Raw genomic sequence first — 25,395 nt, forward strand, 5'->3', positions numbered from 1 at the left:
TTTGAATCCAAATTCCCAAATGTTTCCAAGGGGGTAATTTGGGGATTTGGATTCAAATCGGAAAAAGCAGAACAGGGAAAGGTTGAGGTGTAAAGTCTTTGGAGACACAGGAAAGTGCCTCTGTCGAACATCTCCAGACTGGATGTTAGTCTAGGTTTAGACACGTGTTTCTCAGATGTGTCCACTCAAAGATGCGTGAACTTCAACTCCCCAAATTCCCAAGCCAGCAAGCTTACTGGGGGGATTCTGGGAGTTGAAGTCCACACATAGTCAACAGTGGTGGAATTAATTTTTTTTTTTACTACCAGTTCTGTGGGCGTGGCTTGGTGGGCGTGGCAGGGGAAGATTACTACAACATCCCCCTTCCCTGCCCACCCCACTAACCTGCTTTCCAGCTCTGTTCTCCTGTGCAGGGCAACAAAGAAGATCCAGCAAATCAGCTGGGACTCAGAAGGCAGAGAAGAGATGGGGGTGGGGCTAGTCAGAGGTGAGATTGGCCGGTTCTGTCAACTACTCAGAATTTCCGCTACCGGTTCTCCAGAACTGGTCAGAACCAGCTGAATACCACCTCTGATCATCAAGTGGCCAAGGCTTCAGATCACAACTGATTTGGCCCCCCAACTTTGCAGCATGGGCCAATGCAAGAACACCTGGCTTTGTCCAATGGCATTTGGTTCAAAAGGTGAAGGGAAGCTCACCTGCTTCAGCACCTCCTGCTTATTCTTGTTCAGCTCCTCATACTTGATCTTCCACTGGCTCAGCTCACCTTCCAGCTTCTCAATGTTCTTGCTTAGGGACAGCTTGTCCCTGAGAGAGGCAAGACAACAGCAAGGCTGAGAAACTGCCTGGAGGCAACAGAGCTCTCTCCTCAGAAGCTCCCCATCCGTTGCTCCTGTGGTGGAATGTAGTCTGGATTCCCAGGAGGGAAGAGGCAGAGGAGCTTGGAAAGTTCGTTAGGCAGGAAGAGGATTAAAAGGGCCTTCCCAAGCTATTATGAGCCATGGTGGCATAGTGGTTAGACTACAGTACTGTAGGCTACTTCTCCTGACTGCTGGCTGCCTGCAATTTGGCAGTTTGGATCTCATCAGGCTCAGCGTTTCATCCTTCTGGGGTGGGTAAAATGAGGACCCAGATTGTTGGGGGAAATATGCTGACCAATGGGGGGGGGCTCAAAATGTTTTACTACTGGTTCTGTGGGCGTGGCTTGGTGGGTGGCCATATGGACATGGGTGGACATGGCTTTTATTTTTTTGTTTTTGCAGCCACCCACCCACCCATTTTGGGGGGCCTTCTGGGCCTCAGGTGAGCCTCCTGGGGGGGCATTTTTGCTCCCATAAGTCTCCCCTGGGCCTCAGCAAGAGGAATCCTGGCATAGCTGATTGTCGGAAGGGAAAGAAAAAGAAATACCTTAAGGGCAGCGTCAGGCAGGCAGGGTGAGCGAGCATTGGATGGGAGGGGCAAGCGAGCCAGCGATGACTGGGTGACCAAGTCGGGGGCGTGGCCAGCCAGAACTTACTACCGATTCGGCGATCCATGCCCAATCCTTGCTCCCGGTTCGCTTGAACCGGTGTGAACCGGCTGAATACCACCACCGATGCTGACTATATAAACAGCATAGAGAGGGCTGTAAAGCACCGTGAAGAAGTATATAAATCTAAGTGCGATTGCTATTCTCAGAGTATATTTATACTTGTTCAAATACGGGTAGTTTTGACTTATGACCACAATTGAGCCCAACATTGCTGTTGCTAAGGGAGTCAATTGTTAAGTGAGATTTGTCCCATTTTTTTTTTTACCTTTCTGGTCATGATTCTTAAATGAATCACTGCAGCTGTGAAGTTAGTAACACAGTTGTTTAGTGAATCTGACTCCCCCACTGAGTTTGCTTGTCAGAAGGTTACAAAAAGGGATCACGTGACCCCAGGACCCGGCAATCGTCATAAATGTGAACCAGTTGCCAGGCGTCTGAATTTTGATTATGTGAGCATGGGGATGCTGCAATGGTCCAAACTGTGAAAACTGGTGAAACGTCACTTTTTTCAGTGACATTGTAACTTTGAACAATCACTAAATGAACGGACTATCTATATTTAAAGTTATTCAAATAACTGCTTTAAGTCTGGCAAGATTCTGTCTGTAGGCGAACAACAATAAAGGAAACTACTCAGAAGTAACGCCATGTGTTATTCTTGGTTCTTGTGCCTGACATCAATCATGCAGACAAGCAACTATCTGCGTAACTCTTAGTTATACTCTGTGAACTATTGAGGAGGATCCTCCTGTTTCGTCTTCCTGCCTACCAGACATTCCAAGTTCTGCAAGCTCTTTGTCCTCTGGGAAGGAGCCCCTCCCTCCTGGGAATCCAGACTACATTCCACCACAACTCCTGTAGGAACCCTGTGGTGGAGGAAGGGGAGCTGTCAAAAAGTGGCACTCACTCCCTTTCTTTGAGGAGCACTTTCTGAGACTCATCCAGGCGTAGCTTCAGGGCGTTGATCTTGGTAGCATCCTCCTCAATGGCGGAGACATCTTCCCAAAGCAGCCGATTCCTCTCTTGGCGAGTGAAGGACGAACGGACGCTCACTGAGCTCCGTTGGTCCCAGCACTCACCTTCTTCCTGCTTGTTCTTCAGGAAGTTCTCCATCAGCTCAAACTCCTGCAGGGACTGAGAAGGACAAATGGCCAAAGTCAGGGGAGAAATAAAGGCCCTTAAGGAGTTTGGCAGCAGACTGAAGGAACCAACCCTACATTCATTCTTCAACCAAACAGGTAAATCAGCCTTTGGGTGCATTAAGGTACAACTGGGAAACTCAACCTGCCATTTATACAAAGAGCGCTACAAGATCATGCTAAAGCTAAGCAAATTCAGCAGCAAAACAGCAAATTTTAGATGGGTGGTTTTAAATCTGTCTTTAAACATTTAAGCATCAAGCTTAAGCATCACGCATCATGATTTTTGATGTTCAGAAGACCTTAACCCGGTGTTTCCCAACCTGGGCTACTTTAAGGTGTGTGAACTTCAACTCCCAAAACTCCCCAGCCAGCAAGAATTGTGGACTTCAACTCCCAGAATTCCTCATTTGACTGGCTGGGGAATTCTGGGAGTTGAAGTCCGCAAGTCTTAGTTCCGCAATTTGGAGACCTCTGCCCTAAGAACTTTAAAGGTGGATGACCAATGGTTTGAATTGGACTTGGAAGCAAAGGGGGCAGCCAGCGCAACTCACTTAACAGCCTATCATGCCAGCTCAGCCTGGATTAAATCTCAAAACTCCCATCTTTGGGTTGATATAGAGCAGATGAAGGCCACAATTGTCATCCACACATCGTGGCAGGTGATGATATCTGTAGCAAAGCAAACCAGAGGAGAACCCATACGAGAGTTGCGGGCAGGAACGTTCGGGAGTTGGCAAGTTCATTGCCAATGTTCCATTTTATTGTACGGAGGATCACCAGGATCAGGTCATTGATCCAGAATAATCTGCCAGATTGCCCTTGGGGGATCTTTTGTGTGAATCGAACAGCAAATGAAGATGAATGAGCCAGCCATTCCAACGCGATGGCATCTCTCTGCCCACTTAACTTGAACCCCAGGGAGCCAAATCCATTGCATCATCCCTTAGCATGGGAACTGGGAGGAATTTTTCAAACTGTAACTACTTCGGGGACAATTAGTTCTTCATTACCCCGTATTCTGTAAATGCAAACACACACGTCTTAGCAATCAGTTCACATCAGCCTCTGCCTTTGGGCCCAGCAGTTTTCTTTTGATGTTCATCAGCTGCTTTTATGAGAGCCAACAATTCTCAGCCAGCCAGAAAAATGTTTCATTACTGGCAAGCTGCCCATCCCAGAGACAATCTCAGCGGAATGTCTCTGTTGCATTGTAATAAGCCCTGTTGTTCTTTCAAGTATCTATAGTTCCTTCTTTCTTTTTAGAAAACGGGAAAAAAAACCCACAAAGAAACCAAAAACCAGCACCGAGGAGATCCAGAAGCAGGATAAATCCATGGCAGGATTCTGAGGTTCACAGATGAGAAAGAGAGAGAGAGAGAGAGGGAGGGAGGGAGAGAGAGGAGTGCGTAAAACCATTTCAATTTTGTGAAAATGTGAAGTTTTCAGAGCTCCCCAAGACGTTTGCTCAGTCAAAAGAATCCTTTCTTTGGCTGCTTTTATCCCAGGAAATCAAATCAAACAGGAATAGTGGCTGAACTGCAGAAGGTGAGAAAATTCTGGTTTTACAAATAAGCAGCAAAGCTGCGTGTTTGATAGAGGTGGGTTTGCACAAAAGGGCAGTGAAAACTAGAGGTGGCATTCACACAACAGAAAAACTGGATGGTTATTAAGGGGTTTTTTTTCTTTGAAAGGTAGGAATCCATCTGATTTTATTAACGGTCACTCTACAGGCAGTCCTTGGCTTATGACTGGCTGGGGAATTCTGAGAGCTGAAATCCACACGTCTTAAAGTTGCCAAGGTTGGACGCCCTTCCCGCCGCTGTAAATGTTGGGGGGTGGTGGGGGTGTGGGAATGTTTTTCTGGGGTTGCTCCATAACTGAAATAAAAGAGGAATCAAATGCATCCTACGGGAATAATGGCTTGATTCATATCCTGCAGTACAGCACTATCAACCGTTGTATTTTAGTCACGATCTGCTGAACAAACCACGCTTGGCTGGATTTGCATATAACTTTACATGATAAACCATGCTTTGCAAACCATAATTGCCAAATTGAGGCATGGCACCAAGCCAAAACTAAACCAGCCACATTCTGGCACAGCATCATAGGTGCACAACATTGATTATAATGGTTTGGGATGAAAAGGCGCCCGGAGTCACCGGAGGGCAAGCCTAAACTCTGGCATATGCACCAATTGTGCACAAGATTTGGCATTTCCCTATCTCAGATTAGAATGAACACCGTCCAATTCACATGTTGGATTCTGAGCCCTGGGAGATACCATGAGTTGCCCTTACTCATGTAAGACTGTGGCTATTAGCATGTTTTAGCTGCTCCCTATCTACAGGTAGGGACACGGTGGCTCAGAGGCTAATACGCTGAGCTTGTCGATCAGAAAGGTCGGCAGTTTGGCGGTTCGAATCCCTAGCACCGCATAATGGAGTGAGTTCTCGTTCCTTGTCCCAGCTTCTGCCAACCTAGCAGTTCAAAAGCATGTAAAAAAAAAAATGCAAGTAGAAAAATAGGGATCCCTTTGGTGGGAAGGGAACAGCGTTCCATGCGCCTTGGAAGGCATTGAGTCATGCCAGCCACATGACCACGGAGACGTCTTCGGACAGCGCTGGCTCTTCAGCTTTGTAACAGAGATGAACACCACCCCCTAGAGCCGGAAGCGACTAGCATGCATCTGCGAGGGGAACCTTTACCTTTATCTATAGGTAGTCCTTGACTTACATCCACAATTGAGCCCAAATTTTCTGCTGCTAAGCGAGACGGTTGTTAAATGAGCTTTGCTCCATATTTACAACCTCTCACACGGCAGTTGTTATGGGAATCACTGCAGTTGTTAAGTTGGTCACACGGTTGTTAAGTGAATTGGGCTTCCCCCTTGAAATGGCTTGTCGGGAAGTCTCAAAAGGTGATCACGTAACCCTGGGACATGGCAACCGTCATAAATATGAGCCAGTTGCCAAGCATCTGAATTTTGATCATGGGACCATGGGGATGCCCCAACGTAAGTGTGAAAAACGGCCATAAGTCCCAATGGTGGGTTCAATTTTTTTTACTACTGGTTCAATAGGCGTGGCTTGGTGGGCGTGGAAATTTTGAGTAATTCGGAGAACCGGCCGATCCCGCCTCTGACTGGCCCCACCAGCCCCATGTATTCTCCGCCTCCCATTGAGTCCCAACTGATCGGCTGGGTCTCCTTTGGTTGCCCTGCACAGGAGAACGGAGCTGGAAAGCAGGCTAGCGGGGTGGGGAGGGAATGGAGATTTTGCAGTATCCTTCCCCTGCCACGCCCACCAAGACACACCCAGAGAACTGGTAGTAAAAAATTTTGAATCCCACCACTGGGTATATGTGGGCGTGGTTTGGTGAGCATGGCTTGATGGGTGTGATGTGGCTTGGTAGGCATTGCTTGGTGGGCATGGCAGGTGAAGGTTACTGCAAAATCTCCATTCCCTCCCCACCCCGCTAGCCTGCTTTCCAGCTCCGTTCTCCTGGGCAGGGCAATCAAAGGAGATCCAGCCGATCAGCTGGGACTCAATGGGAGGCAGAGAAGAGGTGGGGTTGGCGGGGACAGTCAGAGGTGGGATTTGCCGGTTCTCCAAACTACTCAAAATTTCCGCTATCCATTCTCCAGAACTGAGTGAATCCCACCTCTGGTATATGCCAATAAATTTGTTAAATAAATAATAAGTCAAGCTGTGGAAAACTTGACATTGTGCCCCACTTAATTTATTGTGATAAACCAATTAAATGATTTGGGGGCGGGTGAGAGAGGAAACCACCACAGTCCAGGGCTTCCCACCCCTCTTATGGCTCAGCCAAAGTGAACCGAAATGATACCAATGAAGCCAACAGAGTCACTGATCAGATGTTGGAGAGCCGCCTCTCCCCCAATTGGGAGGAGGATTCAAGCAAGGAATCAGCCCTGATTGGTTTCCTAAACACAAGAGGTATGAACTCACCTGGATGCCCCAGAGCCTTACCTGGTCATTCCCAGGCGAAAGCTGACAAATCCGGGGAGATTCCTGTACGGGGTGTTTATTTAAAGGGTGTTCATCTCAAACTGTATAACTAAAAATCTGTAGGGATTCTCATGAGACAACCATGACCTGGAGGACTGAGAATCTCTACAGACTTTTAGTTGTACAATTTGGGATGGACACCCTTGGAATGGTGTGGGATTAAGGAATGGATTTCCAGAGGAAAAACTGCAGACAACAGGAACCATTTGCACCACTCAGGTGACCCTGAGGACACAGATAAACCTCCAAGTGGCCTCAACGACCCTCTAAAAGGATGCAAATGACCAGCTGTCTGCAAGGAATATAAATCCTTCCATTCCCCACCATCCCGTCAGAAGCTTCTTGGATGAGAAGCGAAGCATCTTCAAAAGCAAAAACGAGACAGTCCAGTTGTCTCCTGAAAAAGACCCCCCTTTGAGGTCAGTGTTGCAGGGGGAGACTATAGAACCCATGTGTTAACAGAGTCCATGTTGCAAAAAAAGAAAAGAAAAAACAGATTGTGGCTTCACCTTTCCCTCCCTCACCTTATTTTTCACCTCCTTCTCAGAGCCTACGTCTCGCACCGGCTCCTGTTCCGGGGAAGCCTCGCTCTCCTTCTCGGAGACAATGCGGTTGTCCATCTCTTTTTCCTTCTCTCCTTCCTTGTCTTCTCCTTTCAGGCGGGCAACTTCCTTGCCCAGCTGCTGGTTCTCGTTGAGGGCCTCCTGTTTCTCCCGCTTCAGCCCAGTCAGTTCCTTGCTCAAGGTCTCCAGCTTCTGACGCAGCTGACGCACCTCCTCCCGTGCCTTGTTACGCTCTGCGCGGACTTTGCTCCACTTCTCCCGCCAGTTGGCGGTGCAGTCAGACCACCAGCGCATGGTTTTCTCCATCTGGGCAGCTCGGGCCCGGGCTTCTTCAAGCTCTCGCAGACGCAACTCTTCACGGCTCTCCCAGTCGCTGTCGTGGCAGGTGGAATTCAACAGAGGCAGCTGCGGTGGGCCGGGGGAAGGAGTGCCACTCTTCGGGGTTGGAGACATGGAGTCAGACAAGCTCATCCTTTCAGGCTGCGGGCTCCCAAGGATGCTGAGTAAGCTCCTCTTGGAGAGCCGAGGAGAATCAGCCAGGTGAGAGTTGGCACCGTGGCTCATTTTGCTACAGGTGGTGGAAACATCTCCTGTCAACAGGCGGGTGATGAAGGTGTCCACACTGCCATGAGGTCCCCAGTGGTTCGCTCCAAGGAATCCCTCTGGTGTCAGAGGTCTTGTAGCCTTCTTTCCAGAATTGCCCTGGATGGGAGCAGGACTTTCAAGTAGAAGTTAGAAGACAGGAGATGTTGCAACTTCAAGGAAGGAGATGCTCTCTGGAAGTCTCAGGATGGCCTCCTGTTCCAAACTTCCTTCCAGCAACCTACCTTAACAGATCACAGTTATCATGGCAGCTGGAGAATGCATACCTGAAAATAAGAGAGGAAGAAAACTTCAATTATCCCGGATGGGTTTTGGAGACTTTTAGAAAGTATCGTTTGAGAACTGCGTTTGGCATCCAACATCTGGCAGCCAATGGAAACTGGGGATAAGGAATGTGGGGGCCCACAGATGTTGTTCAACCTCCACTTTCAGCATCCCTTCCTGTGGCCCAGCCAGCTGAGCCTTGTGATTCCTTGTGATCCAGGAATGCCAAGATAGCTACCAGTTCCTCAACCCTGATTAAGACTTGCTATTCTAGTGATCTGTCTTGCATTCACTCAGCTTCCCAGAACTCCTGAGGGAGCTGAGAGAGACTCTCCCACAAATTGAAAGCTGATCAATTCTTCCTCCTCCTTAAATGAAGGCAAGCAGCTCCGTCTGTTTTGGCAACACACCCTGACGAAGGAGCTGGTAGCATCAGCAACAGCAGCCGCTGAATATGCAGTGACCTCATGCCATTTTTCCACTCAACTTGGACCTACGCCCAGAAACCGTAGGAAGAAGATTTCTCAGAAGTGGAAGGATTTTTTTTTGTTTTTTTGTTTAAAAGGAAATCTAAGAAAAGAACAAAACAAGGGAGACAATAATTGCATCCAGCTTTATATAAACAGAGAAAAATGCAAGGGAGAAAACGGGTGGCGAGTCATGGAGCAGAGTCCACGCAAAAGGTAAACTTTTCAGGTGGTCACAATTTTCTACACCTTCTCACACCTGCAGAAGGCAGGCATCCCCCCACTCCTGGTACATGACCCCCAAACAGGGATGGGATTCTACCGGTACAGACCGGTTTTATAGAACCGGTTGTTACAATTCTGCGCAGTTCGGGGAACCGGCAAATCGCACCACTGGCTGGCCCCGCCCGTCCCCCTTCGCCCTGCCCCTCACTGCCCATACAAACAGCTGATGGGCCGCAGGGTGGGGACTCAAGTAGATGTTTTTCAATGGCTGGAAGAGATCCAGAAAAGGCCTCCTTCACCTTCAGAATGGGAACGTTTTGTGGGGGAAAGCCTATTCCACATAGGGAGAGCATCGCCTACAATCTTGTTCAAAGAATATAGAAGGCCGCAAAGGACTTCTTGGAGATCTTCTAGTCTAACCTTCTGCCCAAGGCAGGAGATCTTACACCAGCTGGTCAAATGGTTTCCCAGTCTCTTTTTGAAAACCTCGAGTGGTAAAGCACCCACAACTCTGGGAGACAAGCATTGATTAATTGCTCTCACAATCAGGAAATTTCTCCTTATTTGATTTCTTTTTAACTTACTGCACCTCTGTAGGGTTTGCCACTTGCACAGTGGCAGATAGGACAGCACTCCAGAGGGTGAACGTCATTGCCCAGAGGATCATGGGTTGCCCTCTCCCCTCTTTGGAAGAGCTTCATAGCTCCCGCTGCCTTAAGAAAGTTCAAAACATCCTCAAAGATCCATCTCATCCTGGGAACCCCCTTTTGTTTTGAACTATGACCATCTGGCAGACGGTACGGGACAATAAAAACAAGGACGAATAGGCTGAAAAACAGCTTCTATCTCAGGGCAGGAGCTCTTTTGAATTCTGCTGTACATAGTGCAATAAGAATGCAATATCAGGGGTTTTTAATTTAATGTATAGAATGTGAAGGATGTGTGTTTGTGTTTATTTTAATAGTCATGATGTACACTGAAGATGGTGTTTGATTTCGTTGTACGAGGTGCAATGACACTAAAGTAAACTAACTAACTTAACTTATTTCCAGGTTGGATCTTTCTCTGAACCAGCTGACACCCATTGCTTCTTGTCCTGCCTTCAGGTGCTTTGGAGAGTAAGTCAACCTCCTCTTCTCTGTGACAGCCCCTCAAGCCCTGGAAGGCAATTATCATGTCCCACTAATCCTTCAGGAGCTACTGATTGAATTTCTCTGACAGCTACAGTCTATTTACATAGATTTTTTTAAAACTCCAAATCCTATCAATTCTGGGAGCTTTGCACCATAAAAAAAAAAAAAAAACAAGCCTAGAAATTCATGTGCATAAAAACAAGCAAACAATCCCTCCCTTCCAAAATTTTACAGGGTTTACCAACATTCTACCCCGAGCCTGGGAAGATAACCAGGTTTCCAAGGCCTTCTGGAAGATTATCAGGGCGAGGGCCATTTAGATCTTGGAGTGACGGTGGAGGTACCCTTCCAAAGAAGGTTCCAAGTTGCCACCAGATATTGTTTAATCCACTGCTTTTCAACCTTGGCAACTTTAAGATGGGTGGACTTCAGTTCCCAGGATTCTTCAGTCAGCCTTGCTGGAGAAGGCTGGGAGTTGAAATCCACCAGAGATAAGAATATAATGCCCGCCACTACACCACAGAGCAGAGGTCTCCAAACTTGGCAACTTTAAGACTTGTGGACTTCAGCTCCCAGAATACCTCAGCCAGCAAAGATTATAAGATATTTTTTTATCTCTGATAGATTTCAACTCTCAGCCTTCCCCAGCAAAGCTGGCTGAGGAATTCTGGGAGTTGAAGTCCACAAGTCTTAAAGTTGCCAAGGTTGGAGACCCCTGCCATAGAGTGATAGGTGATAATCAGGATCCTGAAGCTTCATGGCGACCATGAAGGTGAGCATGCAGCAGCCGGCCTGTTGCTGACTGGGATGCCAGATTCTGGACCAGCTGTAGCTTCTGAGTAGTCTTCAAGGGCAGTCCTGTGTAGAATAGGTAGCAGTGGTCAAGTCGTGAGATGTCTAGCGCATTAATCTGAAGGTCCTCCTGATGCAAGAATGGTCATAACAAGCGCACAAGGTTGTTTTCTGCTAAAGGGGTCCTAATCATTGCTGCTTTTCAAGCAGGATCTTTGAGTCCAGGAGGACCCTCAGATGGAATAGAACAGGGGTCGCCAACTTTTTGGACCTCAGGGACCACCAAACTCATATTTTTAAATCCTGGGCACCACTAACCGGTTCTGTGGGCATGGTCTAATTTGTGGGTGTGGCTTGGTGGTCAAGTGACTGGCTGGGCATGGCTTGTATGCAAATATTATAAATATTTATATAAATACTGATTTTGTTATAAAAAAGAGGGCAACTTTTACCCAAAATCAGGCAAAGCAGGCAGGCAGATTGAGTTGCTCACAGAATCACAACTTCACTTAGAGATCTGTGTTTCTGCCATCGGCTACCTGAGTCTGCACTGCTTCAGTCCTAAGGAAGGTTCGGCTCTGCTTTTAAGCAGAGCTGAAGATCTAAAGACTAGCTAGGAAGCAAGAAATCCAACCATTTTCTGCTTCCTAGCCAATCTAAATCTCCCGGCACAGCAGAAAAGCTAATGGTCGGAAAAAGGAAAAATAGCAATTTAGTAGGCAAGTTTGCCAGATAAGGAGTGAGCGGGCGGGGAGGGTTCCGCGGGCCATGTGGGCGGCGCAGCCTTGTGTTTCTGTGCAGCCTGGATTAATTGCTTTGGGGGGGGGTTGCTCTGAGGGTGACATTTCTCTGTGGACCAGCAAAATTTTCTCATGGACCACCAGTGGGCTGCGGCCCACTGGTTGGTGACCGCTGCAATAGAAGACCACTGAGTGGGGTAGTCTCGATGAACCACAAAGCTCCTCCAAAGCGAGGGGAAAACACAAGAATTGGACAAAATGGAGGGAAAAGCATTCCCGCCGAGCGCTTTGAGTTGACACCCTCCAGAGGGCTTAGATTTCAAGCCCCATCATCCCCAGCCAGGACGATGAAATTGATGAAGAACCCAAGAGAGCAATGGGCCTTAGGATTTTTGAGTGGAAACAACATAAGGTGTATATGACACCTAACAGGATGGTCTTTTGATGTTGTTAGTTGCGAAGTCATGTCTGAAAATGGTTTTACTGACAGAATTTAACTATTGCTAGAAAAAGGGGTGGGGGGGCTGAGAAAAGGATGAAGGTGGACGCATGCAGAAAAAAGAAAAAAGAAGGAATGAGAAAAGCAATGGTGGAAAAAAACCAGGAGCAGCCCCCTCCACTACACTGAAGAGTAGGGGTAACCAACTGAGTTGGAAAAAAGTGTAGGGAAGAGCAATTAAGATTATGAAGGGCTTGGAAACGAAAACATATCAAGACTGGTTGCAGGGATTGGGCCTGGCTAGTGATGAGTCTGAAGAAAAGAAGAATTTGGGGTGACGTGACAGCAGGATTCCAGTATTTGAGGGGCTGCCCCAAATAAGAGGGGCTCAGCTTATTTTACAAAGCCCCAGAGGGCAGGACAAGAAACAACGGTTGGAAACCAATCAAGGAGAGAAGCAACCTGCAATTAAGGAGAAACTTCCTACCAAGGAGGACAACCAACCAGTGGAACTAGTTGTGGGTACTCCATCATTGGAGGTTTCTAAGAAAAGACCTGTCTGAAATGGCATAGGGTCTCCTGCATGAGCAAGGGGTTGGACTAGAGGACCTCCAAGATCCCTTCCAGCTCTACTCTGATTGAAAGAAGCCGAGATCCCAACTGTCGACGCTTCTTTAGCCTCTGCAGGCATTCGGAAGGTGTGCCAACTTACCCGTCGCCTGGGACTTGCAACTGGAGGTTACACAACATCCTAGTCGTTCCTCTTTTCACCAGGGTTGCTTGCTGCTCACATGTGCAGAGGCTGCCTGCTCAACCTTCCAGAGGGGGGACTGGCTCCCAGCCAGGGGAGGGGCTGGGCCTCTGCCCGCCCGCCCGCCCTCCTCTCTTTCTCACGCTCTCAGCTTCGATGGCTCCAGATGCTTGGCTGCTTCAAGGCCCCTTTGCTGCCTCGCGTAGGACGCCTGCCTTGCGTTTATTTCCACCCACAGAGGCCAAAAAAAAATCTAGAGACTTTTCTAGGCACTTTCCCCCAAATTCTTTGGCTGCCTCTTGCTTTGCCTCTCTCCGGAGCCAAAAAAAAAATATCCAACTGCTCTCCATATGGTTAAGAAAACGAATTGCTATAGGCAAATGCCTTGTAAGTAGGAAAGTACTTGGGCAAATGGTTAACAGAAGGCCCCAAATCACGCATCTTCAACATCCTACTTGGCCGCATCTCCTACGGATGGCGGCGTTCGGAGTGGCCTGGCCCTTTCTCAACTATTTGCCACCCATCCCCCTTCCCAATTTGGACCTGGAGTGAAATTCCTGACTTCCAGCCTGAGCCCAGAGTTGCATAGGGTGAAACGAATAGGTGCAACAGGCTCTGCCGCAATTAAAAATCCTTAAAGTGGGATGAACAGGAATTTAGGCCTGCTCCGGATCTCACATGGAAAATCCATTAGACAAGAATCTGTCTGAAGCAGCCATAAAGGCCAGAAAGCCACAAAGGATGGATTCAGTGGAGGGTGTGTGAAGCAGTCAGAAGCCAATCCCCAAAACTGCTTTTGTAAGTGGCACAACCGTACCATTCTTTGCAGTTCATTAAAGCAGCCGCCTCATTTCCTGGGATCCAGCAGCTGGTCTATATGCAACTGCTTATTCACAGCGAGGACTGTTCTGTTCACTGTCACGAAGTAGCTGGGATCGATCATAATTTTGCATTGCCCAAAAATCCTGCCAGCTCCAAAGACCTCCCTCTCCCAAAGGGAAGCTGATAGGGCTGCCCCGTGCCATGTGCCCTGAATAGAGAGCTGTGGCCACCTGGTGTTTTTCCTCTTCCAAATATATATCGATGGGGCTGGAGACAGTCTTAGGAATCAAGATGATTCACATCGCTTTGCTTTGCAGCATACCGGCTTTTTGCACACTTATTTTTAACTAAGCGGATTCTTCAGAAATAAACTGCAGGGTCAAAGAGAGAGAGAGAGTGTGAGACAGATGCCAAGAAAAGGATGGACCAGCCCAGTAAGATCCGCGGGGAATTTGGTTGCTCTTTTGCGGTCTCCTTCATCAGGTTTTGGAACTTAGAGGTCTAAAACTTCCTGGGTCTGGAGTCCCTGCCCTCAAGTCACTCAAGCCCTGGTTATCTCACGTCTAGACTATTGCAATCTGCTTGACATGGGGCTGCCCTTGAAGAGAAGGAATAGGGGTGACACGATAGTAGTGTTTCGATATCTCAGGGGCTGCCCCAAAGAAGAGGGAGTCAAGCTATTCTCCAAAGCACCAGAAGGCAGGACAAGAAGCAAATGGATGGAAACTAATCAAGGAGAGAAACAACTTAGAACTAAGGAGAAATTTCCTGATAGTGAAAACAACTAAATTGGTGGAACCACTTGCCTCCAGAAACTGTGGGTGTTCCAACACTGGAGACTTTTAAGAAGAGATTAGGCAGCCATTTGTCCAGAATGGTGTAAGGTCTTCTGCTTGAGTAGAGAGTTGGACTAGAAGACCTCCAAGGTCCCTTCCCACTCTGTTATTCTAAAGCATTCAGAAGCAGGGGCGGTTCTTGGCAGCCTCAGGTTGACCCCTGTTACCTCGCTATTCCAGAAGCGGCTGCCAGTCTGCTTTTGGTTTCAGTTCAAGATGTTGGTTATCACCTTTGAAGCCCCTTCATGGCCTGAGGCCAGGCTAGCTAAGGAACCACCTCTCACTCCAACGGGATTGGCCCACTCTATCTGTGCCCCCAGAAGAGGCTTGCTGCAGATCCCATTGATCAAGGAATTTCAGCTGGTGGGGTCTAAGAGAAGAATCTTTTCTGCTCTGGCTCCTTCTCTTTGGAACATCACAGCCACCTACTCCCCCCACATAAGATCTGCACCCACCTGCCCGGAGACCTGGGCCTGCACTTGGCCTGGTGCCCCAACGGGGGTGCATCACTCTGGAGGTGGCTATCAATTAAGAGACGAGCCCCCTGTTTTCTTTCTGTGTATTTCATGCTCTCTTCCTCCCCATCTTTCAATTGTAAACTGTTACTGTTATTTAATCTTTTATTTCTTTGATGGTTACTGGCTTTTAATGTTTGTAAGCCATCCAGAGTCACCTTGAGATGAAATGGGTGTCACATCAATCTAACAACTAGCTAACTAATTGACTCAATATAAGAACTGGATAATAGGCGCACAACAGTGGGAAATGCCAAAAAGTGTTTGGAAAGATTGAAAAACTCAGCGTCTTACCTGTGGTTGGTACCTTTGAGAAGGCAGAAGTGACGGAAAGAAGAAGGCTTGGGCACCAAAACAAAAAAAGAGGTTGAGATTTTGGAAAAAGTTCAGAGAAGAGCAGCTAAGATCATCCATGGCCTGGAGACTAAACCATATGAAGAAAGGCTACAGGGTTTGGATTTGGCTGAGTCTGGAGAAAACAAGAATTAGGGGTCACATGATAGCAGCATTCCAGTAGTTGAGGGGCTGCCACAAAGAAGAGGAAGGGGTCAGCTTATTCTCCAAAGCATCTGAGGGCAGGACAAGAAACCATGGATGGAAACTGATCAAGGAGAGAAGCAACCTAGAACTAAGGAGAAAATTTATGACAGTGAGAACAATTAACCAGTGGAACGGCTGGACTTCAGAAGTTATGGGAGCTCCATCACTGGAGATTTTAAGAAAAGATTAGACAGCCATTTGTCTGAAATCATATAGGGTCTCCCACTTGAGCAGGGGGCTGGACTAGAAGACCTTCAAAGACCCTTCCAGCTGAATTGTACTGTATTGTATTGTATTCCATTCTATTCTATAACATTCCACAAGAACTGGGGTGGGTGTGTGTGTGTGTTAAAAAAGGGATCTCTTTCTCACTCTGCTGACTTTTGATCCTTTTTTTTTTCTAGAAAAGGCTGCTAAGAAAGAGATGACTTGTTAAATCCAAGGGGACCTGGCCTTAGTCACTGGATGTGGACAGAAAAGGCACAGGGGACTGAAGAGTGAATGGAAGGCGGGCAGCTGTTTTGAGGAAGGGAATTGAGCACCTGGAAATGTCTCAAAAGTGTCTGCCAAAGGCCCAGAAAATTCACGCTATCTTAAAGATGCAACCAAGAAGAATGTTTGCAATGGAGCAAGAAGTAAAGTCCTACACTTAGGCACAATCCCACCCCCCAAAGAACACCTATAGACTGGGTGAAACCAGGCTTTAATAGCAGTAACTGTGAGAGGGATCTCGGAGTTTTAGTGGACAACAAAGCTAAATATGAGCACGCAGTGTGCAGCAGCAGCCAAAAAAGCCAATGCAATCCTAAGTTGCATTAACAGAGGGATACAGTCAAGATCAAGGGAAGTACTAATAGCACTCTATAAAGCCTTAGTAAGACCACACCTCGAGTACTGCATCCAGTTTTGTTCACCACATTATAAAAAAAGGTGTTAAGACTCTAGAAAGAGTGAAGAGAAGAGCAACCAGGATGATTAGGGGACTGGAGGCTAAAACATACAACGAACGGTTGCGGGAACTGGGCCTGGCTAGTCTAGGGAAGAGAAGGACCAGGGGAGACATGATAGTGGTCTTCCAATATTTGAGGGGCTGCCCCAGAGAGGAGGAAGGGGTCAAGCTATTCTCCAAAGCAACTGAAGGCCAGACAAGGAATAATGGATGGAGACTGAACAAGGAGAGATTCAACCTTGAAATAAGGAGGAATTTTCTGACAGAATAATCAATTCATGGAACAGAAGTTGTAGGAGCTTCATCCCTGGAGGCTTTCAAGAAGAGACTGGACTGCCATCCGTCAGAAATGGTGTAGGGTCTCCTGCTTGGGCAGAGGGTTGGACGAGATGACCTACAAGATGACCTTCCAACTCTGATTATCTGTAAATCTTTTGGTGAGATATATCTCTATATCATTTCATAGATATATATCTGTTTTGGGAAACCACTAAAGTGGTGTTTTTTTTTAACCTTAGAAACTTTAAGATACCGATGTGTGGACTTCAACTCTTCCAAATTTTGGTCACCATGATTCCAAAAAAATATGTTGAGGCTCTAGAGAGAGTGCAGAGAAGAACAACCAAGATGGTTAGGAAGCTAAAGCACGTAAAGAATGGTTGCAGGGATTGAATATGTCAAATCTAACAAAGAGAAGGACCAGGGGTGGCATGATAGCAATGTACTTCTTTCCCGCTTTGGATATGGTCCCCTCATGCCGCTTTCCCAACACGAGAGCCATGGGAGACAACCGCAACGAGCGTTAATTGCTCGCAGACTGTCCTGTTCCCGAAGCTTTCTGCCCACATGAAAGTGCCCAGCTGGTAGCAGTCAGAACTGGGGCTTGCTTGTTTTTCAGACTTTTGGGGAGGCTCTGCTGAATGATTCACAAAAGCAGGGGAACACTCATGCTCAGGAGCATCTACAAAGGTTGCCCCCGAAGTCAAGATAGCAGCTACGATTGTGCAATCCAAAATCCCTCTCCCTTTTTTTTGTTAACATGCACACAGACCCCACAAGCATCAGGTCAGGGACCATGTGCCCAGGAAACTGGTTCTTTTGGATCCAGAGAGAATGAACTCTCTAGTGAATAAAGAGATTTTAAGCTTTATGATTACCTAAAATAAACAGATTGGAAAGCATAACATAAAATAAAAATAAAAATGGGGCCCCACAATGGCTCTGTGGTTAAAGAAACCACAGAGATTGGCAGCTGGAAAGCTGAGAGACCGGGTTCGAGACCCAAATGCCCTGCAAACAGGGTGAGCTCCCATGGCTTGCCTCAGCTGCTGCCCACCTGGCAGTTTGAAAACAAGCAAAAAGTGAGTAGATAAATAGGTACCATTTTGGTGGGAAGTTTAACAGTGTTCCGTGTGTTTTGGCATATAGCCATGCTGGCTACATGACCAACCAGTGGAACAGAAACTGTGGTGCTCCAACACTGGAAGTTTTTAAGAAGAGATTGGACAACTATTTGCACAGCCAGCACAGCTGGCTGGAGAATTCTGGGAGTTGAAGTCCACAAGTCTTAAAGTTGCCAAGTTTGGGGACCTTTAGTTTAGGGCTTCCTGCCTGAGCAGGTGGATTGGACTAATAGGTCCAACCCCTCCTATTAGACCATATTGGGCCATCGGTCGGGCCAAGAGAAGGTTCTAAAAGATATCTCGTAGATTGTGCTTAGTGGTTCAGCTATGGCAGTGGAAATACCTCATGCTACCAGGTTTGAAATTTTGGACCTGGACAACCTACAACTACGCCGCCCATGGTCTGATCTAAGCTTAGTACACAAAATTGTCTGCTACAACATCCCACCTGTCAACGACTACTTCAGCTTCAACCGCAATAACACATGGGCAAACAATTGATACAAACTCAAAGTAAACCGCTCCAAACTTGATTGCAGAAAATACGACTTCAGCAACAGAGTGGTCAACACATGGAACTCACTACCTGACTCTGTTGTTTCATCCTCAAACCCCCAAAACTCTAACCTCTACCGTGGATGTCACCCTATTCCTAAGAGGTCTGTAAGGGGGCGTGCATAAACGCACCAGTGGGCCTACTGTCCCTATCCTACTGTTTCCATTTATAGATAGAAGATAGATAGATAGATAGATAGATAGATAGATAGATAGATAGAATTCTTTATTGGCCAAGCGTGACTGGACACACAAGGAATTTGTCTTTGGTGCAAATGCTCTCCGTGTACATAAAAGAAAAGATACATTCATCAAGAGTCAAGAATCATCAAGTACAATATTTAATGATAGTCAAAGGGTACAAATAAGCAATCAAATCATACTAGGAAACAGTCCACATAAATCGTAAGGTTACAAGTGACAAAGTTACCGTCATACAGTCACAAGTGGGAGGGGATGGGTGATAAGGAGTAATGAGAAGATTAACAGTAATAGTAGTGCAGACTTTGTAAATAGTTGAACAGTGTTGAGGGAATTCTTTGTTTAGCAGAGTGATGGCATTCGGGGAAAAACTGTCCTTGTGTCCAGTTGTTCTGATGTGCAGAGCTTATCCATTTATTCGTACTCATTATATTTATACCTCTTTATACTTATATGCTTATATGTTATGTTCATACTTATACTTGTTTTCTCATACATGCTTGACACAATAAATAAAAATAAATAAAAGACCTCCAAGGTCCCTTCCAACTCTCATTCTGAGTCAGAAACCTTGGAAGACAAACCCAGATTGGATCCTGCATAAATAGTATTGCAATTGTGGGACTAAGCCTCCCCCCAGGAGCATCTCCGAGACCTCTTCCTTCTTCTCTCTGTGTCAAGGAACCAAAAGAGAAAGCGAGCCATCCAGCAGGAATGGCCGTAGCAGGAGAGGCAGTCTGCGGAGCATAATGACTAATTCAGCTGCTCGAACAAAGCATATTTCTGACCACGAAGGCATTTGTTTTCCAAGCCTCCTCACTTTTGGAGACGCCTGTTTCCTTTCTCCTTTGTCTGACATGCGAGGAAATAAATGAAACACAATGGGTGGAATCGAACTGGGCACGACGCACTCAAGCTAAAACCTAATACCGTCTAGCTTGAGTTAACTGCTAAAACCCAAGGCTAACCAAAAGCAACTGTAGACTGTGCTGCAGAATAATAATTCTTGAATCACATTCTGGCTTGATGCGACTGTCTGTCAAATGCTGGGAAAATCAGGAGATTCAGGCAGTTCAAATGAGTATAAAGATTTATTGCAAGCTTAAGCGCTCTACAAGAATCTGAGCTACTAATGGTCAAGGGAAATTGGCAGGAGATAAGAGAGGCATTCAAGAAGAGCTGGACTTAGATCTCTTGTGGGCAGTGTGACTGATAGCAATAGCGCTTAGACTTATATACCGCTCCACAGTGCTTTTACAGCCCTCTCTAAGCGCTTTACAGAGTCAGCCTCTTGCCCCCAACAATCTGGCTCCTCATTTTACCCACCTCGGAAGGATGGAAGGCTGAGTCAATCTTGAGCCTGGTGGGATTTGAACTGCCAAATTGCAAGCTGTCAGCAGACGTAGTTTGCAGTACTGTACTCTAACCACTCTGCGCCACCAAGGCTCTTACTGATGATACTTTTAACCCTTCCTTTGGGTTCAGCCTGGTCATCTCCTACACCGTCTAGTCCAGGGGTGGGATTCAAATTTTTTAACAACCGGATCTGTGGGCGTGGCTAGGTGGGTGTGGCTATGTGACTGGGTGGGTGTGCCTTTTTTTTTTTGCACTACCCTTCCCCTGTATTTTTTTTTGCCTCCTGGGCCTCAGGGAAGCTTCCTGGACGAAGCAGTAAGACAGCAAGGGGGATCTCAGAACAGCTGATCGTTGCGAGAGGAAAAAATACCTTAAGGAGTAACTGGCGAGGGAGAATGCAGTCAGCGATGTTGGGAATGCACACGATGACATGCATGTGCGATAAGGACTGACTGGGCGGGGAGGGAAGGGAAGGGCCAGTCAGGGGCATGATTTGCCGGTTCTCCGAACTGTGCAGAATCATAACAACCAGTTCTATAGAACCGGTCTGAACCAGTAGAATTCCACCCCTCGTCTAGTCCACACCTTATGTGAAGGTAACAGTGGGCTCCCCACAGTAGATTGAACCTCCTCAGGCCTATGTGAGCCAGGCAGAGTGATGACCACCCTGAGATGTGGTGGAAAGGTTTGGGCTGGAATGCACTGCCACCAGATATTAATTTCCTTGGGTGGCATTTTTCATTCTGCAAGGAAAAAGTCTGGTGACTGAACTGTCTTTTGGAAAACAAGGACCCCAGCCAGAAAGTTTTCTGGACTTTCTCCTCAACTCTGGCAGATCGACCCTAAAACTCAAGAGGTGACCCAGAAGGCCCAATTGTTTTCAGTTCCCAGTCAAGTGCTGATCCTGTTGAATGTCTGCCTGAGCTTCCACTTACTTCAAAGACGGTTGGCCCAGCACTTTTAGAGGCGAGATACCAAGCCACCTTATTAAACTGAAACCTTGCCCATAGGGTGGGCACTCATGGAAACCACCACATATTTTACTATTCTTTTTGTGTTGATACTCGTCGTGTAGCCTTCCACCTAATATCTTAGTCAATCTGACCAGAATTATCTAAATCTTTTAGCTTCAAATTATCCCAGTTCTTTAAGTGTGGCCAATTTTGCATGTGACGTTAAGGCACACCACAGTTTGTCTGATTGATCAGATTTGGTCAATAAAGAAATTCAATTCAATTCAATTCAATTCAATTCAATTCAATTCTAATATTCTATTCTATTCTATTCCAATATTCTATTCTATTCCAATATTCTGTTCTATTCCAATGTGTGAGAGAGTTGAGGGCTGTTTGGAAAGTGAAACAGTATTTGCTGTGTGAGCAAAGAGACAGTAAGGAGCCTGGGTGTGGCTTAGCTCAACTGTTCTGTACTAAAGCTGCTTGGTGCTGTGAAACTGAAATGGAAACTCCTCTCCTCTGCTTGCGTTTCACATTTGGAACAGATTTCTTTTCAGGTGGGGAGGGAGAGTAGAACTCCTTAGCATCAGAGTGTGTTAATAATAATAATAATAATAATAATAATAATAACAACAACAACAACAACAACAACATAGGAAATACTAATGCTCTGATGGTAATTTCAAAAAATCCTTTCTTAGTGAGCACCCAGAAGCCAAGAGGAACATAAGTGCCAAATTTCAAGTTTGTAGGCTTTACGGTTCTGGAGATTTTGTGATGATGCGTGAGTGATATTTTGCTTTTATATATAAAGGTAAAAAAATAAATACATCAAAACATAGAATAGTTACACAATGCAACAGTATCATTTTAGGGTTGTTTTGTTTATTTTAGAGGAAACTTTCAAATCTTATTGTTGCCTGACAGCATCAACACCTGGCAAATTCCCAGAAATAGCTGAATAAGACTTGGTTTCTCTCTTTCTCTCTCTTATCAAAGAGGGAAAGATTAGGTTTTTTTTTCTAGAAATAGGAAGTCAATTATACGAAGTAAATCCTGAAAAATGATTGTATTTCTTGCAAGTTGCAAAATGCCATTTGCTAGGGGGAAGGTATTTGAGTAGAAAAGGGTAGAAATGGCCTTGGGTATGTCACACATTCTTGTCTTGTTTGCAGATGAACAAGGTTAAAGGTGAGAATAAAAAGCTTTGAGCCCCCACTGATTTCTGCTGGCAACATGGATATGGCTGGTTGTTGTCTTAGCAACAATTAACCATTTCCATCTGTCATTTCTAAAATACTTTCTTATGTAAGCCATTGACTGAGATTGCCTAGTGGTCTCTCACCCAAATTCAACCATGCCTGACTAGAGATAGTCCTCAATGTATGACCACAATTGAGCCCCCAAATTTCTGTTGCTAAGCTAGTTAAGTTTTGTCCCATTTTACGACCTTTCTTGCCACCGTTGTTAAGTGAACCACTGCAGTTATTCAGCTAGCAACATGGTCTTTAAATGAATCTGGCTCCCCCGTTGACTTTGCTTGTTGGAAAGACACAAAAGGTGATCACGATTCCGGGACACTGCAATGGTCATAAATATGAGTCAGTTGCCAACAGTCTGAATTCTGATCACGGCATCACAGGGGTGCTTGCAATGGTTGTGTGAAAAATAGTCACAAGTCGCTTTTTTCAGTGGCGTTGTAACAGTGAATAGTCCCCTAAATGAACAGTTGTGAGTCAAGAACTAACTGAACTTTGTTTTTTCAAGGTGATCCAGGCAGGGCCAACTAAGTGCTTCCCATGGACAAGGTCACAGGAATTACCACCTCCTTTAACCTGCCCGCTACTATTCTGCCAAAAGTTTTAAAAAACAAGTTGTTTTTACAACGTAGCTAAGTCTAGCACAAGCTTCTTAGCTTTAGTAAGACCACACCTAGAGTACTACATCCAGTTTTGGTCACCACATTATAAAAGAGACGTTGAGACTCCAGAAAGAGTACAGAGAAGAGCAACCAGGATGATTAGGGGACCGGAGGCTAAAACATATGAAGAACGATTACAGGAACTGGACATGGCTAGTCTAGTGACGAGAAGGACCAGGGGAGACAGGATAGCAGGAAACAGGATACCAATATTTGAGGGGCTGCCCCAGAGAGGAGGAAGGGGCCAAGCTATTCTCCAAAGCACCTGTAGGCCAGACAAGGAATCATGGATGGAAACTGAACAAGGAGAGATTCAACCTGGAAATAAAGAGGAATTTTCTGACAGTGAGAACAATCAACCAGTGGAACAGAAGTTGCCTTCAGAAGTTGTGGGAGCTTCATCCCTGGAGGCTTTCAAGAAGAGACTGGACTGCCATCTGTCAGAAATGGTGTAGGGTCTGCTGGGTGGGGAGTTGGACTAGATGACCTACAAGGTCCCTTCCAACTCTGACTATCTGTATCCGTACAAGGTCACAGGAATTCCCACCTCCTTTAAACTGCCTGGTATTTGTCTGCCAAATGTTTTAAAAATGCAGTTGTTTTTACAACCCTTCTAACCCTAACACAAGCTCCTTCTCTTTGGAGCAGTACAGGAAGTTGAATTCAGGGGCCAAGTGGGGACTCTCCTCTCGTGCATTTCAGCCTTGCTCCTAATAGCCGCATGGACTTTGAAACAGACTTTTCAAACCCGTGTGGCGGTGCGCGGCTTAGAAAGCAGCCCAGGAAGCCTTAACAAGAAGCTGGTGGAGAATCCTAATTGGATAAGTATACCACTGCAAGAAATGGTGGTCAGGCTGCTGCTTTCCAGCCAACCTCATTGCTGGAATCCACTTTATTTGCAGTAACCCAGAGATGAACGGGTTGTCGGGCTGTTACTCCGGATCAAAAATGGTCAACTGTGAGACAGACCTTGGAATCCTACTGGATGATCACTTAAATGAGAGCCAGCAGTGTGCAGCAGCAGCCAAAAAAGCCAATACAATCCTTGATTGTATAAGCAAGTCTAAAGAAAAGAAGAATTAGGGGTGACACGATAGCACTATTCCACTATTTGAGTGGCTGCCACAAAGAAAGAAAGAATGAATGAATTAATTTTTTATTGGCCAAGTGTGATTAGACACACAAGGAATTTGTCTTTGGTGCATGGTGCTCTCAGTGTACATCAAAAGAAAAGATAAATTCGTCAAGCATCATAAGGTACAACACTTAATATAGTCATAGGGGACCAATATGAAGAAAATTATTCTCCAAAGCCCCAGAGGGCAGGACAAGAAGCAACGGATGGAAACTCATCAAGGAGAGAAGCAACCTGGAATTAAGGAGGAACTTCCTAACAGGGAGGACAATTAACCAGTGGAACAACTTGCCACCAGAAGCTGTGGGGGCTCCATCCCTGGGGTTTTTAAAGAAGAGATTGGACAGTCACTTGTGTGAAATTGTACGGGGTCTCCTGCTTGAGCAGGGGGCTGGACTAGAAGACCTCCAAGGTCCCTTCCAGCTTTATTCTATTCTTCTTCCAACAGAGGCATAGAATCAAAATCAAAACCAGGTGAAGTATTAGTACCACTTTATAAAGCCTTAGTTAAGGCCACACCTGGAATACTGCATCCAGTTTTGGTCACCACATCACAAAAAAGATGTTGAGACTTTGGAAAAAGTGCAAAGAAGAGGAACTAAGATGATTTAAAGGTCCGGAGACTAAAACATAGGAAGAACAGTTAAAGGATTTGGGTTTGGCTAGTCTAGAGAAAAAAGGGATTAGGGGGGACATGATAGTAGTATCCCAATGTTTGAGAGGAGGTCAACACATTTTCCAAAGCACCAGAGGGCAGGACAAGAAGCAAGGAATGGAAGCTGATCAAGGAGAAATTCAACCTGGAATTCAGGAGAAACTTCCAAACAGGGAGGACAAAGAACCAGTGGAACAGCTTTGCTTCTAGAAGTTGTGGCTTTTCCATCCCTGGAGGTTTTAAAGAAGAGACCGGACAGTCACTTGTGTGAAATGGTATAGGGTCTCCTGCTTGAGCAGGGGGCTGGACTACGAGACCTCCAAGGTCCTTTTCAGCTCTGGTCTGATTGAAATACTGGAAGAATCATAAAGAGAAGGCCAGCTGCACTGCAGGCCTGCCTGGGTGCTGCGATGGTTGAGCCACATCTAACAGCGCATGCGCAAGCCAGCAGGGAATGCTGCAACCATCACCTTTGAGCCACTTTGGGAAAGTAGTGAAGGCGCCAGAGGAGAAACTAGGGAGATTGTGGGTTCTAGTGATCTTGGGCCAATCACTCTCTCTCTTTCTCTCTCTCTCTCAGCTCAATCCATTTCATGGGGTTGTTGTTGTGGGGAAAATAAGAGGAAAAAGAAATACAGGTCGACTTACGACCCCCAATTGAGGCCAATATTCCAGTTGCTAAGCGAGACATTTGTTAAAGGAATTTTGCCCCATTTTACAACCTCTTTTTGCCACAGTTGTGAAGCGGATCATGGCAGTTGTTAAGGGAGAAACATGGTTATTAAGTGAATCTGGCTTCCCCGTTGATTTTGGTTATCAGAAGGTCGCAAAAAGGGACCCCAAGGGGGGACACTGCGACGGTCATAA

General features: G+C 46.2%; 1 protein-coding gene across 6 annotated transcripts in view; it reads right to left on the reverse strand.

Annotated features, from left to right (window-relative positions):
• CCDC102A (coiled-coil domain containing 102A) overlaps window positions 1-25,395 on the reverse strand; it is a 52,577-nt gene that overhangs the window by 24,011 nt on the left and 3,171 nt on the right. For all 6 annotated transcript variants that reach the window (XM_087940431.1, XM_087940429.1, XM_087940425.1 and 3 more), the window contains exons 2-4: window positions 7,232-8,139; window positions 2,439-2,665; window positions 699-807 (exon numbers count right to left, since the gene is read on the reverse strand). In XM_087940431.1, coding sequence (XP_087796557.1) covers window positions 699-807; window positions 2,439-2,665; window positions 7,232-7,834 — 939 coding nt within the window. In that variant the 5' untranslated portion in view covers window positions 7,835-8,139. The remainder of the gene's footprint in view (window positions 1-698; window positions 808-2,438; window positions 2,666-7,231; window positions 8,140-25,395) is intronic.

This window comes from Pseudonaja textilis, chromosome 11 (genome assembly GCF_049901715.1).
Source record: "Pseudonaja textilis isolate UNSWEBS1 chromosome 11, rPseTex1.2, whole genome shotgun sequence".
In the NCBI taxonomy this organism is placed as follows: Eukaryota; Metazoa; Chordata; class Lepidosauria; order Squamata; family Elapidae; genus Pseudonaja; species Pseudonaja textilis.